This window comes from Sceloporus occidentalis, unplaced genomic scaffold (assembly GCF_023333645.1).
Source record: "Sceloporus occidentalis isolate IW3139 unplaced genomic scaffold, rSceOcc1.0.p SCAF_5, whole genome shotgun sequence".
Lineage (NCBI taxonomy): Eukaryota > Metazoa > Chordata > Lepidosauria > Squamata > Phrynosomatidae > Sceloporus > Sceloporus occidentalis.
Genome location: NW_028316985.1, coordinates 119,386,828 through 119,403,347, shown reverse-complemented (window position 1 = coordinate 119,403,347; position 16,520 = coordinate 119,386,828). Strand labels below are relative to the sequence as shown.

The following is a 16,520-nucleotide window of genomic DNA, read 5'->3' as shown; positions in this document are numbered from 1 at the left end:
ACAAAGTATACAATTTATCAGATTAATACATATGCAGATACCCTATTTTATAGAATATAATTTATTTCATTCCTATGTGGATAAAAAAGTACCATTTCTATACTGTTTCCCGAATACTGCTCCAAAAGTCAATATCTAAGAAAAAAAGTCAATCCCATTTTTGATCTACAAAATAAAGAATACTGAGAAAAGAAGACAAGCATGCTGCTTACCTATAACTGTGGTTTGTTGAGTGGTCATCTGTGAATGTACACTTATAAGACTCTCTGTTCCTTTGCAGATCACATTTGGAAACTTCTAACACTAAAGCTCTTTGGTGGAAGGCCTGAAGCACAGGTAAGCCAAAAGAAGTAGAGCTTCTGGTATGAACATCCAATCTGTAGTGCTTTACAAAGATAAGTGGTTGAGCCCAAGTAGCTCTTGATGGATTGGCTGAATGGACACACCAGCCAAGAATGCAGATGAAGTGGAGACAGCTCTCATGGAATGAACATGAATGAAGGAAGGGTCTGGTTTCCTAGCAGTCTGGTAAATTAAAGTTATAGTAGAAGCCACTCATTTGGAAATGTGCTGCACGGTAGCTCAACAAACTTGCCTATGAATCCCGTAGCAGATAAAGTCTAGGAGATTTCCTGAAATGCTCTGTCCAATCAACATAGTATGTAAGGCACTTTTGACATCTAGCATTTGCCAAGCCTGCTTGTTGTCAGTTGTCAGGGTAGCAACAAAGTCAGAAATGAGAATTACTAAGACTAATGAAAAGACTTAGCCTCTTTTGGGAGGAAAGTCACATTTGGAAAGAGTACCACCTCATCTTTCTGGAATTGGGGGAGTGATAAGTCAACCTGCAAAGCAGTGAGTTCACTGACCCTCCTTGCAGAGGTGATGTCTACAAGGAACACAGTCTTCCACATGAGGAGGCATAAGTCACATGAGTCCAGGAGTTCAAAAGAATATCCCATCAACTGACAGACAGCCAAGCATAGATCCCAAACTGGTGCAATGGGAGTTCAAGAAAGATTTTCATACAATCTTTGGAGTAAAGTTTAATCAAGAAGAAAAATCTCAGGGTCAAATGAAGGCCAAGAGAGTCGTCAAGTAGACTGATTAAAGCGACTGAGAGGCCCTATGATGCTAAGGAGGACAGGAACCAAAGAAGATGGTTAACGGAACCCCAGTGCCAATATAAATAAATGTTGTGGAGAAAGAAGAGGAAGCACTTAAACTTAGTTGGTTATCTACATGTGGAGTGCAGAATGGTTAACACCTCCAGGAGGCGATAACCTCTAAGCTATAAGATGAAATGTTTGAAGATCCAGGTGTCAAACCCAAACTTTGGCTTGAGTGAGATCTCAAGCCAACAAGAGTTTGTGAAAGTAGCAAAAGGACAGAAGCAAGAGCATGGCAAACCACAACTGATGAGGCTACTGTCTAACCAGAGTACAGTCCATGTGGTCATCTCTGAACTTTACCAGGACCCTTGTGATGAGTGGAAAGGGAGGGAAGGCATAGAGAGGGCATTCCAGCTTGTGGGGGGGGAATGTTACCTAGTGAAACTGTCCAGGGAGGACCTCAGTGTCACGGGCAAGGAATGTGAGGCTGAAAAGACTCATGCATCTCTCCCAACTGAAAAACAGCCTCAGCTGAAGGAGGAACAGAGCCTATACTAACTTGCAGCTGACACTGCTAGGAACGCAGCTGGGGTAACAGCACAGCCCTCAAGTCCCCAGACTTGATGTGGGGAGCAGACAGCATAACATGTTTTGGGCAGTGAGGTCAGCAATATTGACAGCCAAGTCCCAAATAAGGGCGTTGACATGAAGCCCCGTTTTGATGGGCATAGTGGAAAAAAGGCTCTACAGCACTTATCCACAACATGGGCCTCCCCCAAACAAAGAAGTCACTTAGAATATGGCTCATTTGGGTCTCTTGTTGCTGTTGGAGACTTCTCAAAAAAACACTGCAGATGCCATAAAACAGGAGAAAAAAACAGGAAATTAGCAACAAAAAGTTGCTAATGCAGCAAAATTCCCTGCAATGTGACTTTGATGGTGGATGAAAGAGAACTGAGGTGGGTTGAGGGGGAAACCATACAGAACATGTGTGGTACAGACAGGCAGCAGAACTTCAGGCAAAGAGATCTAGCTCTAAAAGTTCCTGAAAACTGTCTGTGCTGGTGCAGAGAATATCATATGTCTGAGTCACAGAAACGACAAAGAAAAATTTGGAGGTCAGCTCTGAAATATGGACTAATACTTCTTAGTAGAAGATTCTTTTGTTTGTTCTTGGTTTACAGATTTGCAATGCAAAGCAGTAAAGGGACAGGAACAAGGTAACATCCAGATATCTACATACAAAAACTATGCATGCTCTGGACATAATCTTTAATTTCATTTAAATACCTGATGCTTATTCAGTTTTGACACAGAAGTAGTAACAAGAATTTTAAGTTTGTAAGTATTTTGGATTTGTGCAAATCTTATTTAAAGTTATTATGACATCATTAGGAATTATTGTTGTACCTGGTTTTCTCTGGCCATTGTGGCTAGATCATCCTGCAATCTTCTGTTTTCCTTCAGGGCCAATTCTTTTACTGCGCTGACTTCTCCAAACTCAGAGTGTATACCATCAAGCTGGCGGCGGAGACTGGCCAGTTCACGGTCTTTACCATTTAAGGCATCCTTTAATTGGCTAGCAAATGAGGGATTGGGAAAACCTTAAACAGAATTTATCTTTTTGCATTATGGTATATATGTCTATAGAATAATGAAAATCTAGTAATTAAGATTGATCCATTTAAGCACATTTAGCTTTATACCAAAAGGTGCCTGCTGTGTTGATAATATTATCAAGAGGCTTTAAATTATAATTATGGTATACCTGATACTGTGAACATGATATCATGTTTCTTGATCAGTATATTCATCTTGAAAAATTTGTGGAATGATAGTAACATTGTTTACATCTGGATTTAATGCTAAACTATGATTTAACCATAGTTTGTTGCACAAGCCAAGATCTGGCTCAAGACACCAACTGTAGCTTGCTATCGTTAAAGTTGGCTTGTTTGCATTTATCTCCTTTGTGAATACTACTATACTGAAGCCCTCTGTGGTGTATAAGATCTTGGCATAGCATGCACCAGCAATTCTCTTACTGTTAACTAGTTGCAGAATTGGGATGCAGGGGGAATAACACTCTCTTCCTTGGAGATCTTTTGGCACATTCCAGAACAAAAGCCAATCATAAAGCATATTCTCCTGATTCCTTGCCTTCTGTGCTAAAGGTTTTGTCTAGCCATCCCCATAAAGCATCCATCCTTCTGAGGCCACTTTTCAATGAAGACATCAGTGCCTTGGAGTGCTTGTGAGCAAGGTGCTGGGTGGGGCAAATTAGCAGAAGTGAGAAATATGTGAAAGTATTTAAGATGCATGAACAGTTTTATTCATCAGCTGCCCTTCCAATGTATCTCCGTAAGCAAGTAGCCAATGGGATGGGGCAATGCAGCAAACTAGAATTCAACTAAGATCCCGAGTTTGACAGATGACACTTAATACTAGCCAAGATTCATACAGCAATTGTAAATAACAGTTTAAAACTGTAGTTTTGGGCTTTAAACAAATTAAAGTTATTGGAGTCTAATCTGGATCAAATGTATAAGGAAGTTACAGTTAAACTAAACAAACCATGATGTAATCTTCTGTCTAAGAACTGATGACATTCACCAAAACAATAACCTATGATATAAAAATAACCCAGGAATCCTGTCATCAAACCATATGCTGCTGTTTGGTCTTCACTTGGTGGGATATGATTTAAAAATAAATTTTAAAAAATCAAGACAGTTTAATGCCCATACCATAGATTATATTTTATTATACCAAAAGAAGTCAAGGATTTGAATGCCAATAACAAGCCTGGTGTATGGCCTGATCCCAGCTGGGCACATTAAATTATGTTGGCTTCTGATTATATTAAGCTATCTCTCTCTCTGCTTTCCTTACCTTCTCATGCAAAGGGAATTTTTAAACATTCTGATTGTTCCATGTCACAATTTATTATGGATTAAGCCAGGATTCCTAGTTTATCATTATATGCAAATACCACAACTGTGTTAGTGAAGTCGTTGATAAGTTGTATCAGAAAATACAAGTATGAAGATACTTTTTGAACCAAGTTACCACTCAGAAGCCTATAATCAATGGTTTTCAAGCTTCCAGATGTTTAGGACTTCAACTCACAGAGGTCCTACACAGACCAATGCTCAGGAATTCTGAGAGTGGAAGTTCTAGATGACTGTAGGACCAAACATTGAAAAGCAATGCTATAATATGAATAGCTATTTCTTGTTTAATTTCAACAGCTTCCAGACATTTCTTGGGGAAATGAAGATATGAAATTGGCATTACTGTGGGTTTGACAGTGGTGGACAATTTAACATATGGATCTTAAGTTCAATGCCAATCAGAAGTAATATCCAAATGAGCATTTAGATTCTCCCTAAAAGTTTTTTTCTAAGATTCCTGGGAAATACTTATGAATGCATATTCATATGAGTCCTGATCTTTAAGATGGTCATTTTACTCCATGAATAATGTACTACATAATGTAAACATTCAGCAACTGTTCAATCAGTTTAGTTAGCTAAAACAAAATTAAGAGGTAAAGTAGTCCAGTTAGAAAGTGTACTTTCAGGAAGGTTGGACAGCAGATTATGATTATAGTCGCCCCTCCTTTCTTGCGGACTTGAGATTCATGCTCTTGATTATTCACGGAGGGGAGACCTCTGTTATTTTCAATGGGGTGCGCTCCTGTGGCATGCACCCCATTCAAGCCTATGGGGCTTGAATATCTGTGAGTCTCTGTTTTCGTGGGGAGGTCTGGAACAGATCCCCTGCGGCAACAGAGGGCTGATTGTATAATATTACAGTATGTATTCAATGTCCACAGTAACTGTGTGTAGAACTGCAACCTAAGCCCGAAATAGACAAGCCAAATAAATCGGTTTCCAGCCACATTCGGAGAATTGCGTTTAGATGACATATGCCTCAAGCGCAGCTGGAAACCATGCCAAGGCTGTATCTTTTACAAAGAACCAGGCCAAAAAGGAGTGGTAAAATGGTGCTTCTTTTGCCAGCCTGGTTCAAAATCACAACCAGATCAGGGCCGGTGTCTGCGGTTGCTGAAGAGGCAGTGAAAATCATGCCAGAGTGGCTGTGGCCAGCTTTATCCGGCCTATTTTGGGCCCTAGATGGTTTTGCTTGATAGTGTTAATATTACATTTTCTTAAACCAATGTATTTAATGTGACAAAGCTGCTAGATAACTTGGTGGTCTTATTTACAAAGATAATTACACTGTCATCCACACACACTGGCCTTTATCCCTCAATGATCATAGTTAAAACTGAACTTGTCGCTTCATCACCAGACCCACAAGTTTTGCATTTCTATGGCTATTCATAAAGCCTGTTTATAAAGATCTGTTCCTAGGCACTAGTTCAGTCCATGCATCTCAGAAAGTAGACATACAGTAGGTCCAAAGCACATGCTCCACCATTATTGAAAACCAGGGGCTTGCTATCTGCGGAGGCTGGAATCCATGGATGGCAAGTCCGAGGATAAGGAGGGCCCACTGTAATTTGGATTGCATGTCCCAGAGTTTTGACTAGGCTTGTAACTACTATGCTTTCAGTATGCATTATCACAACCAAATGTAGCTTTGTAAAAATGTTCACCAGTGTCAGTGCATTTTTCTACTCTGTCATTTCTAGTAGTCTGACAACTCCACTTGGAAGTTATACAGTCAAACTTGATTTTATCTAGCCATTTCATAAACAAACAAGATTTCTGACAATTATTCAGAGCCAAGGATGAAATAGTTTGTAAGAAATGTAAAATTATCTGCCACTAAGAAGAAATATACAATCTGAACTATTTTTATTCAGAAGTAGGTTCTCCAATTTCAGTACAACTTCTTTGTCTATATGGGACAGCAGTAATGACATATATTAGTAAGTGAATTATAATTATTTGAATTAATGTTTTCTAAACTGCCAGATTTCATTTTTTAACAGAAGAAACTGTAACTTCCAATTGCATGCAAAAGACAATAACAAATAGAATTCTTTTATCAACTCTGTCTTGGCTACTACAAGATAGCCAATAAGTAACATTTTTGTTCTGTTACTTACTCTAGGGATGATTCCAATTGAGTGAGTGTTTGCCGCAAATTGAGGATAGTTTTCTCCTATAAAAAGAGACAAGATTATGTAGGTTGCGGATTTTTTCTGATGTAATTCAAAGTTTAAAAACAGCACTGATGAACCAAATGAGCGGTACTACCCAGCCCTCTGTCAATAACCAAATAAATAGGGCCTAAGAACTCTATAACAATTATACAGCTATAATAATAATATCTAGTAGATCAGCATTTAAAAAAAAACTAAAATGTTTACCAATGGCTTTGATATTCTTGTCATCTATTATGTGTCTTACTCATATATTCTGTACTCTGTTTTTCTTTTGGCTGTCACTACTGGTGCATAGGGTTCACAGATGTCAAGTGACAACTTCATTAGTGCTCCCTCACCCCGACTAGTTACAGGTTTCAAGTCTGTTTCAAGTGGCACAGCCCCACTCACCCCATGTACATTTCCTCAGCGAAGAATGTGACCATATGTTGTCAGCCTACATTCACACTTCTTAGCAGTAGTAGCAAGGAAGGTTTCAGATAATAAGGAACAAAGACATGAGACAGCACGTACAGAGAAATTAAATGCTCCCTCTCTTCTTCACAGCTGTTGCAATATGCTTTGCTTTTTCCCTGCTCTTGCTTGCTTGAAACATTTATTGTGTTAGGAAAAGGAAATATCATCCCCAGAAAACAACAGAAAAGCACGTGAACCACACATGTAAGCATTTTTCCTCTTACACCACTTGCCAGCAGCCAGATGGCATGAGAAAGAAGGAAGGGAAGGGAAAGGGAGAAGCACTAATCTAGGGGTCATGGGATCATCATGATTATCATGCTCATCGCCATCATAATCACCACTTCCACCACCATTTATTATCACAGTTTCTTATATATCTGTAGCTTAGATCAAGTATGGACGAATTTAAACAGTGAGTTCAGAAGCTATGGTAGATTCATTTCTTTTTGTGTGTTATAACCTGCTCTAAAATTAAACTGGACAATATTTTTGTTTAACTTTTTACCTATTTCCTATCCTTTAATATACTATTTGCTTCTTCATGTTTTTTCATAAATTGGTTAACTGATTTCATACTCCAGTTTTTAATTTTTTTTATTAATATGCATTATTCTGCATTTAGCATGCAAGGGCCTGGATGTAAATATATGTGAGAAGCATCTTGCTAGTACAACAGCACTATAATCCCTCCTTCGTCCATAGCTACATGCCCCAAAAGTGGGCTCTTGAGGTTCAGTGGTTGCTCTGGAATGAGAGAACCTGTAGGACACAGGATTTTAAGACTATGGAAAGGCAGCTTGTATGAGCAACAGTATCTTAATAATAATAATAATAATAATTTTTATTTATATCCCGCCTTTCCAATTGCATGATCAAGGCGGCTTACAAGACAAGAAACAATAAAATACAAGTAAAACATCACAATATAAAAAGTTTAAAAGCATCATTACTAGGGGTAGGAATGGGAATCTATACAAATCACAATTCACTAGGGGCAAGAAAAAGACAATATATTGCACTAATCCGGGGTCGAAAAACAGAGGGCAAGGAGCAGAGAAAAAACACTATTACCTAAAGTGAAAAAGCCAACTGGAATAGATGCGTTTTTAATTGTTTCTTAAAAGAAACTAAAGATGCAGAGGAACGGAGCTCTACAGGGAGCTTATTCCACAATGAGGGGGCGGCGATAGTAAAAGCCCTCTGTGAGGTCCTCACCAAATGGGATTTAGGGACCTCTAACAAATTGGTCCCAGATGTTCTGAGTGTGCGGGGCGGATTGTGTGGGGAGAGGTGGTCCTCCAAGTACCCTGGGCCCAAGCCATTTAGGGCTTTATAGGTCAAAACCAACACCTTGTATTGAGCTCGGAAGCGAATGGGTAGCCAGTGGAGATCTTTTAAAATAGGTGTTATGTGGTCTGTCCTGGAACTACCAGCGACCAGTCTGGCTGCCATATTCTGCACCAATTGAAGCTTCCGGGTTTGGTACAAGGGTTGCCCTATGTAGAGCGCATTGCAGAAATCCAATCGAGAGGTTACCAAAGCATGTACAACAGTTTCAAGGTCCCGACGGCCCAGGTAGGGGCGCAGCTGGCGTATCAGCCGAAGCTGATAACAAGCACTCCTGATCGTCGCGTCCACCTGAGATGTCAGATGAAGCGACGAATCAAGGAGTACTCCCAAGCTGCGCACCGAGTCCCTCAAGGGGAGCGTGACCCCATTCAGGACAGGCTGACAAATCTCACCACCCGGAACCGAGGGACCTATCACCAGTACTTCCGTTTTCCCTGGATTCACACTGAGTTTGTTCTCCCTCATCCAGCCCATTACCGACGCCAAGCAGGCATCTAGAGGAGAGATGCCATCCTTAGTTACTGCATCAGTCGGAGACACAGAGAAAATTATTTGGGTGTCATCAGCATACTGATAACACCGCGCCCCGTGTCTCCGGATGATCTCTCCCAGCGGTTTCATGTAGATGTTAAAAAGCATAGGGGATAAAATCGCTCCCTGAGGGACACCGGATGTAAGTGCCCTCTTATCGGAGCGACAATCCCCCAGCTCCACCATCTGGAATCTACCCGAGAGGTAGGACCGGAACCACTGCAAAGCAGTGCCCCCGATACCCAACTCCCCCAGGCGTTCCAGAAGGATACCATGGTCGATGGTATCGAAAGCCGCCGAGATGTCTAAGAGCACTAACAGGGACACGCTTCCCCTGTCCATGCTCAGACGGAGGTCATCAACTAAGGCGACCATGGCAGTCTCAACTCCATAGCCCGCCCGGAAGCCAGTTTGAAATGGGTCCAGAAAATCGGTGTCATCCAAGATCGATTGAAGCTGGAAGGCGACTGCTCTCTCGATCACCTTCCCCAAAAAAGGTAGCAGCGAGATGGGCCGATAGTTGTTATGAATCAGGGGGTCTAAGGAGGGTTTCTTGAGCAAGGGTTTAACCACTGCCACTTTCAATTTAGATGGAAACTGACCCTCTCTTAGAGAAGTATTAATGATGCGGTGCAACATAGTCAGCACCGCATCTCCCCCCTGAGCTGCCAACCATGAGGGACAGGGATCAAGAGAGCACGTCGTCTTCCTAACGCTTCGAAGGATCTTGTCCACTTCATCGGTACTAACAAACTCAAAGCGATCCAGTATAACTGGGGCCACGGATGCTTCGGACGCCTCTCTTACAGGACCTGCATAAATACTGGCGTCAAGATCAGCCCTGATCTGAGAGATTTTATCCGCAAAGAAGTTATTAAAATCATCACAGCAGGCTTTAGATGGTACCAGAATAGGGCTCAGGGAGGGAGGGAGCTGAGTCAGCTCTCTCACAACCCTGAACAGCTCTGCTGGACGCGACTCTGCGGACGCAATACGTGCAGCATAGAACGAATTCTTAGCTGCACCTATTGCCACTCCATAGGCCTTCAAATGAGAGCGAAGGAGTGTCCTGTCAGATAAACGCTGATGTCTTCGCCAGTTACGCTCTAGTCGTTGCACAGCCCGCTTCCTTACTCTAAGATCTTCCGTATACCATGGTTGTTTATTAGGAGCAGGCCGGTAAGGACGCTTGGGAGCGACACTGTGTATAGCCCTGGACAGGTTGGTATCCCAGATATTAGCCAGGGCATCAACAGAATCGCCGTCAGAACCAGTCGCATATCCCTCTAGGGCTTCTTGGAACCTTTTGGGTTCCATCAGCCTTCGAGGGTGGACCATCCTAATGGGTCCGCCACCCCCGGGGGAGCTTGAGGTAGAAGCCTTGATTCGAGCCTCAACCAAGAAATGATCCGTCCATGACAAGGGAGAGATGTTTGAGATCTCTACCCACGGAACCTCCATGTCCGTACTAAAGATCACATCAAGGGTATTACCAGCGCAATGCGTAGGCCCTGAGACTAGTTGAGACAGGCCCATGGCTGTCATGGTAGTCATGAACTCCCGAGCAGCACCTGTTGGAACTTCACTGGCCTCGAAAGGGATGTTGAGGTCTCCCAAGACAAGAAGTCTTGGGGACTCCAACACCAGTTCCGAGACCAGCTGTGTGAGCTCGGCCAGGGAGTCTGTTAGCGCACGGGGTGGCCTGTAGACCAACAGAATCCCCAGACTGTCTCTAGCCCTCAGGGACAGGTAAATACACTCGATGTGATCTGTTTTCCGGACTGGGATCCTGGTTAAGGAGAAGGTGTTTTTATGGACCAAGGCAACACCACCCCCCCGTCCACCTAACCTGATCTGGTCCTTAACTGAGAACCCGGCTGGGAGGGCCTGGGCCCACACTGCCTCGCCCTCAGGCCCAAGCCAGGTCTCAGTAATGCACGCCAGGTCACAGTTTTTGTCCTGCAAAAGATCATAAATGATGTGGGTCTTGCTCTTTATGGACCTGGCGTTGCATAGGAGCAGAGACAGGGTTTGTGGTACGACTGGGCTGAACAGCAGGCCCTTCATCTTCCATGAATCTAGAGCTCCTTTGGGACCAAGCCCCAGAATTTCTCTGCAGTTTTGTATTCTGTTTTTCACCAAGATAATTTTCTTCTGAAATTAATACCAAAAATCCACCCAAAAGAATTGCCTGCCCATGATACAGTACAAAATTAAAATAGTTCTGTTATAAAATACTTCAGATAATCTATTTGATTATTTGTATACATACCTTGTTTGCTAAATTATCATCTAAATAGGCAATTTTTTCTGTCTTTTCATCTATGCTTTCCTGTAGGGTGTCCTTTTCCTTATCCAACATATTAATAGTACTTCTCAGCACACGGATGGTCTCATCTTGTGTAGAGTTCTTATTAATGAGTTTATCTGAAAATAGCAAAGTGTTTCATTTGACTCACTTGCGACATACATACAGAGCTCTGTGAGCAAAACTATATGGCATATTTGTTATTCTGTGGCCTGCTGGGCTGGACCACATAGACTTCTTGTTGGCAAATAATTTTACTTCTTGTATATTCTGAATGGTAGAAAACTTGGACTATCACTACCCAGCTTTCCAGAAAATATTTTTAAAGCTTTTAGTCCCTTGCTAATTGATGACTATGAACAGTTTGCCAGAGAGTGCCATTGGAAATATCTACCAAAAGTGGGCTTCTCTTCATTGTCTTCCACTGTCTTCCAGAGTGCAAGTCTATTTTTGTTTGCTGGCACACTTCTTTGGGTTTATTCTCAAGATATTTCTCAGTTGGTGTGGTGGATCTCATAGACATGTCTCATACCTCTCTACCTCTCTCATCCATTTCCAGCTAGGAAATGTCTCAGAAGGATGAGGGATGCAAAAATATGAGAGAATCCACCCTCACATTCACTATCCTTTTTTCTCTCCACACTCTAATCACTATGAGCACTTTTACAAGAGTGAATGGAAGCAGGGGCTGGAAATTGGTGATCAAATTCACATTTGGTCTTCCAATTACTGCTCTTTAATATAGATTATGAAAAAAGAAAATAAGTGCTCCGAAACTCACTTTGAAAGAAGTTGAACTAGCAGTTTCATATGGCTGTATAACTGAATATTCAAGTTACACAACTGTTTTCTTTTAAGATATGAAGCAGCATTCACCTAATTTGTCTTCTACCATAGCAATTTCTTCTTGAGCTGAATGAAGTTCATCTTCTTTAATAGACAATTGATGTTGTGCATCATCTAGGGATTTCTGTATCTGTTCATTTAGTAGTCTGCAGAATCAACATCCATTTTGGAAGTATGGGTGGAAAAATGCAAAATTCAGATGTTTAAATGCAATTAGAATATGATGTACACAAACCAAAAAGACATAAGCAAACCAAAAGGTCTAATTTATCCAATTTTATATTCAAAGTATATTAGTTACTAAACGAATAATACAATGCAATGACCTCCAAAGACAAGAATCATGTTTGATGTTTAGTTTTCTTGTTAAGGTGCTGGGCTCTCCTGTTAAATTCCATGGCAGAAAATATAGTGCAGTATGTCAGCCAAAAATGTATACTGTTAATGAACACTATAACCTTAAAGATCACAATCTTATCTTTACTGACGTAGAGAACATGGTATGATTTACAGCTTAATTAGATTCAGGACATGGCCAGGATCTGTCAATTAATTAAAAAATTGGGCTAAGCCCTGGAATGAGTAAAAAAATGATAAACTCTGTCTCAACATTGTACATATGCCATGTACCTTTCCCTTAATACCAACCAGTAGCTCATGCTATCTAGATTAAGCAGCACAATTTGAAATATGACCACCAGGTAGACATGGATCAAATATCTTTCATTTTATGCAGATCACAAAGATTTCATGTAATTGCATGAATTACGAAGGTAATTCATGCATTAAGGAAACCAGGAAAGTGAAATGATTTGAGAGTTGGACTAGGACTCTGGGAGACTACAATTCAAATCCCCAGTTGGCCATGGAAACACACCCGTGACCTTTGGCAAGTCACATCTTTCCAGCCTCAGAGGAAGCACTAGTAAACCTGCACAGAAAAATCTTGCCAAGAAAACTCTGTGATAAGTTCACCTAAGGGCCACCGAAAGTCAGAACCAAGCTGAATGCACACAATACACAGTTCTAAATTTAAAAATACACAGCCAAACTTACTGAAGTGAGTTTAATTCTGTTTTAAACTGTGAAGTATCTTCAGATGATTGGGAAAGTTGATGAGACTTAACATTTAATTCATCTTCTAAGCAGGCTATTTTGTCTTTTAATAATGAAATTGTTGTTATTTGTTCAAGTTGTTCTCCTTCCAACTACAGCACAGAGAAGAAATAAGTATTATTTTGTGAAATTTATAATATAGTGTCAAGGCTTAATGAGGTGCCACTGAAGCCCACAGTACTCCTACTGCCATCAAGAATACAAAAATGAATTACTGCTAGTGCCCAATGCCTATCAACATTTCCATTCCCCAAATGATCATGAAAAAGTGGATAAATATCCCAGTTCAGATCCCATTCTGAACAGTCAGCACAGAAATATTAATGACATCTCATCACTATGCATGTGTTAATTTTGACATCAGGGAGTGCTTACTTTATGAACAGTATTTTCCAACTCTGATATTGCCTTTTCTAGATTTGATTTTTCCTCTTGATGGATCTAACAAAATAAATAAAATATGTTAAAATAAAATATAATTAAATAAAAATATATAAAAATAAAAATAATAGTATGAATAGCTTAAAGAATCAGTGTGTTGCAGTGGTTTGAGTGTTGGACTTTAAATCTGGCATGGAAACTCACTGAGTGATCTTGGACAAGTCGTACTCTGGTCTAAAACGCACAGCACAAATAATTGTCTGAAACTGCTTTAACTGCCATGGCAAAATACTAGGGAGTTCTGGGAACTGTAGTTTTGTGAGACATTTAGCCTTCTCTGTGAAAAAGCTCTGGTGCCACAATAAAGTACAGTTCCCATGATTTCCTAGCACTGAGCCAGGGCAGTTAAAGCTATCTCAAACTGGATTATTTCTGCAGTGTGTTTTGGACCTCTCACATGCTAAATTGGCACAACATTATTTCAGTGCAGGGGCAAATGGGATGCACATAAGGAACACTGTACCTGGTCTGTATGCCCTCAAAGCTGATTGAAAGTATGTAGTTGAAAGCGAAGCATTTGAAATAAATGAAATAATCAAAATAAACATTTATATTCCTTTTCCCTTCATCACTCAAACCTCAACATCTCCTTTTAGTGAAACTTTTAAATGCTGATATTCATATATAACCTTTAGCTCTTAAATTACCTAATAGTCCACAAGGAACAAGAGTTCACACTAGAATCTCAGTGATGGCAGTGCTACTTTTAACATAAATCAATATGGTATCTATCACTTGTCAAAGCTGACAAGCAGTATGAGTAGTGATTTCTTATGATCCAGACATGGTCCAGGAAATCCCGGAATTGATTGCTGTCACAGACCTGAAGGCAGTTTATCTCCCATTGTACATGATTTCATGGGGAACAAATATGTTACTCTTTTTTATAAGCATTTATAATTTTTGTATGATTTATTATTAGTGCTGACGTGGCATACAATTTCAGTATTACTATTACTACTACTACTACCAGTAGTAGTGGTAGCAGCAGCAACAACAGAAATGCCAGTAGCACGATATTGGAACCTACAAGCCATGGTGTACAGCTGTGGAGTTTTGCCATTCTTGAAACTGTAAAATGTACATTAAAACTTGGGAAACTTTTTTATCACTAGAATCACTGGCTGCCTCGCTCATATAAAACATATGGAAAGAAAATCTTGTGTGGTAAGAATGAGCCAAAATTTATTACAAGATTCAAACACTACAACAAACAGTCTTTATAAAATAAAACCCTGACCTTTAATTTTTCCCTCAGCCCTTCTTTCTCTGTCACCATTCTTCTGAAATCAGTCAATGCAATGTTTCTCTCCTCTTCTGCATGACTTTGGGTCATCAAGTAAGTTTTTGTTTCTCTCCGTAGACGATTTAACTCATCTTGAGACTAAAAGTACAAAATTAATATTTTTATAGTGACTATTAAAGGAATGTATATAGACAAAAGTATTTGAAGTGGTGTCATATTGAGGATAGAGCAAGCTTGTTTTCTGCTGCTCCAGAGAATAGGACCCGGAACAATGTATGCAACCTCCAGGAAAAGAGATTCCACCTAAAATATTAGGAGGGACTTCCTGACAGTAAGAGCTGTTTGACAGTGGAACACACTCTGTCAGAGTGTGATGGATGGTTTTAAACAGAAGGTGGATGGCCATCATGTGTTGGGGGTGCTTTGATTGTGTGTTCCTGGGGTTGGACTGTATGGTCCTTGTGGTCTCTTCCAACTCTGTGATTCTATGAAAACATGAGAGCATGCCTGGGGAGGGAGGAGAAAAGTATGAGGAGATGAGGTAAGAATAAAGAGGAAAGAGAATGAATTAAATTCTTCCAGATATATGAGAAATCTGACCGTGCACTGATTTGTTCTGTTTGCCAAACATCAGGCTATCCCTACCCAATTCACAGAATCCTGTGCATCTGGCCCAGACTAGGTTATTAGCACACCAACAGAAATTTATCATCAGTTCTTTTACTCTGTAGGTACTCCTCAAACTGTAGCTTTCAGGGCTAATCGTAGCTCTGCAACAATCATAAGTTCCTTTATTCTTGTACAGGATTCTGAAAATCATGATCATACATTTTTTAAATTACCCAGCCATATTATATTCCAATTAGCCCATCTCTTGACTTCTAGAAGTTACGTATGTACTTACCTGTTCATAAAGAATACTTAGTTTGTCTCGTTCTGCAGTTAGCAATTTAACATTAGACTGAATTTCTACCATGTGTTTTTCAAATTTGTCTAACATTGATTGCAGCTCATCCCTCTCTCTGGTAACTAATCTAAGATTGTCACTCTGTAAAATAAAGATACCAAAAAACAAAAAGGAGGGGGATTATATTGTATGTTATATTTATATATCCACTTACATGGTATCGTAGCACTCTGACTAAAATACAAATACAAAGCATAATTGTACATAATCAAAAGTTCAGTGCAGGAAAAAAATGATTTCCTGTACAAAATCTACTGAAGTCAGAAATTCTGACAACAGAACCGAAACTCAAACTATGAAACGGTAAGAATGGCCACTCCAAGATTCATAAGCCATGGTTGATGCAGTTAGGACCAAGCACTCCTGTCTTGCATGCTGCCTCATTCCATCTTACATTAAGCCAGAGTTCCCCATTATGTATGAACTAGCAAACTTCACTTTAATGTCAATTAAAAAGCAGGATAATAAACCATACTTAAGCATTACAATAATGTGTCTAGGCAAACCTCAGGCTCATATACTCTCTTTCCCCCCAGTATGGATGCAATGAAACTGAGAACATCTAGTTACATCAGGAATGGCTAACTACTTGTGCGTCAGGAACCAATTCCCACCCCTCAATATCTCCATGGGCCACAAATACCCCCTGCAAGGCCAAATACCTCAGTTTTTCTTTACATCCCCTTTCAAAATGGTGAAAGGAACTAAATTTGCATCATTTCCTGTTATCATATTGAGAGGGGCTGCAGAGGAACGCAGAGGTAGTACAGGCCTCTGGGGTGCTTGTGGGGGTGAGTTTCCATGCATTTTCCAAGCCATTTCAAACTGGCTTCTGGGCGGGCTATGGAGTTAAGACTGCCATGGTCGCCTTGGTCGATGATCTCCGTCTGGGAATGGACAGGGATAATGTGTCCCTGTTAGTGCTCTTAGACATCTCAGCGGCTTTCAATACCATTGACCATGGTATCCTTCTGGAACGCCTGAGGGAGTTGGGTATCGGGGGC

At 40.5% G+C, this 16,520-nt stretch overlaps 1 protein-coding gene across 5 annotated transcripts in view; it reads right to left on the bottom strand.

Moving 5' to 3' along the window:
• The window catches only part of CEP135 (centrosomal protein 135), a 47,778-nt gene that overhangs the window by 14,644 nt on the left and 16,614 nt on the right, over window positions 1-16,520 (bottom strand). For all 5 annotated transcript variants that reach the window (XM_089525260.1, XM_089525264.1, XM_089525263.1 and 2 more), the window contains exons 12-19: window positions 15,454-15,597; window positions 14,544-14,687; window positions 13,238-13,303; window positions 12,803-12,954; window positions 11,777-11,892; window positions 10,865-11,019; window positions 6,193-6,248; window positions 2,523-2,691 (exon numbers count right to left, since the gene is read on the bottom strand). In XM_089525260.1, the coding sequence (XP_089381386.1) occupies window positions 2,523-2,691; window positions 6,193-6,248; window positions 10,865-11,019; window positions 11,777-11,892; window positions 12,803-12,954; window positions 13,238-13,303; window positions 14,544-14,687; window positions 15,454-15,597 (1,002 nt within the window). The remainder of the gene's footprint in view (window positions 1-2,522; window positions 2,692-6,192; window positions 6,249-10,864; window positions 11,020-11,776; window positions 11,893-12,802; window positions 12,955-13,237; window positions 13,304-14,543; window positions 14,688-15,453; window positions 15,598-16,520) is intronic.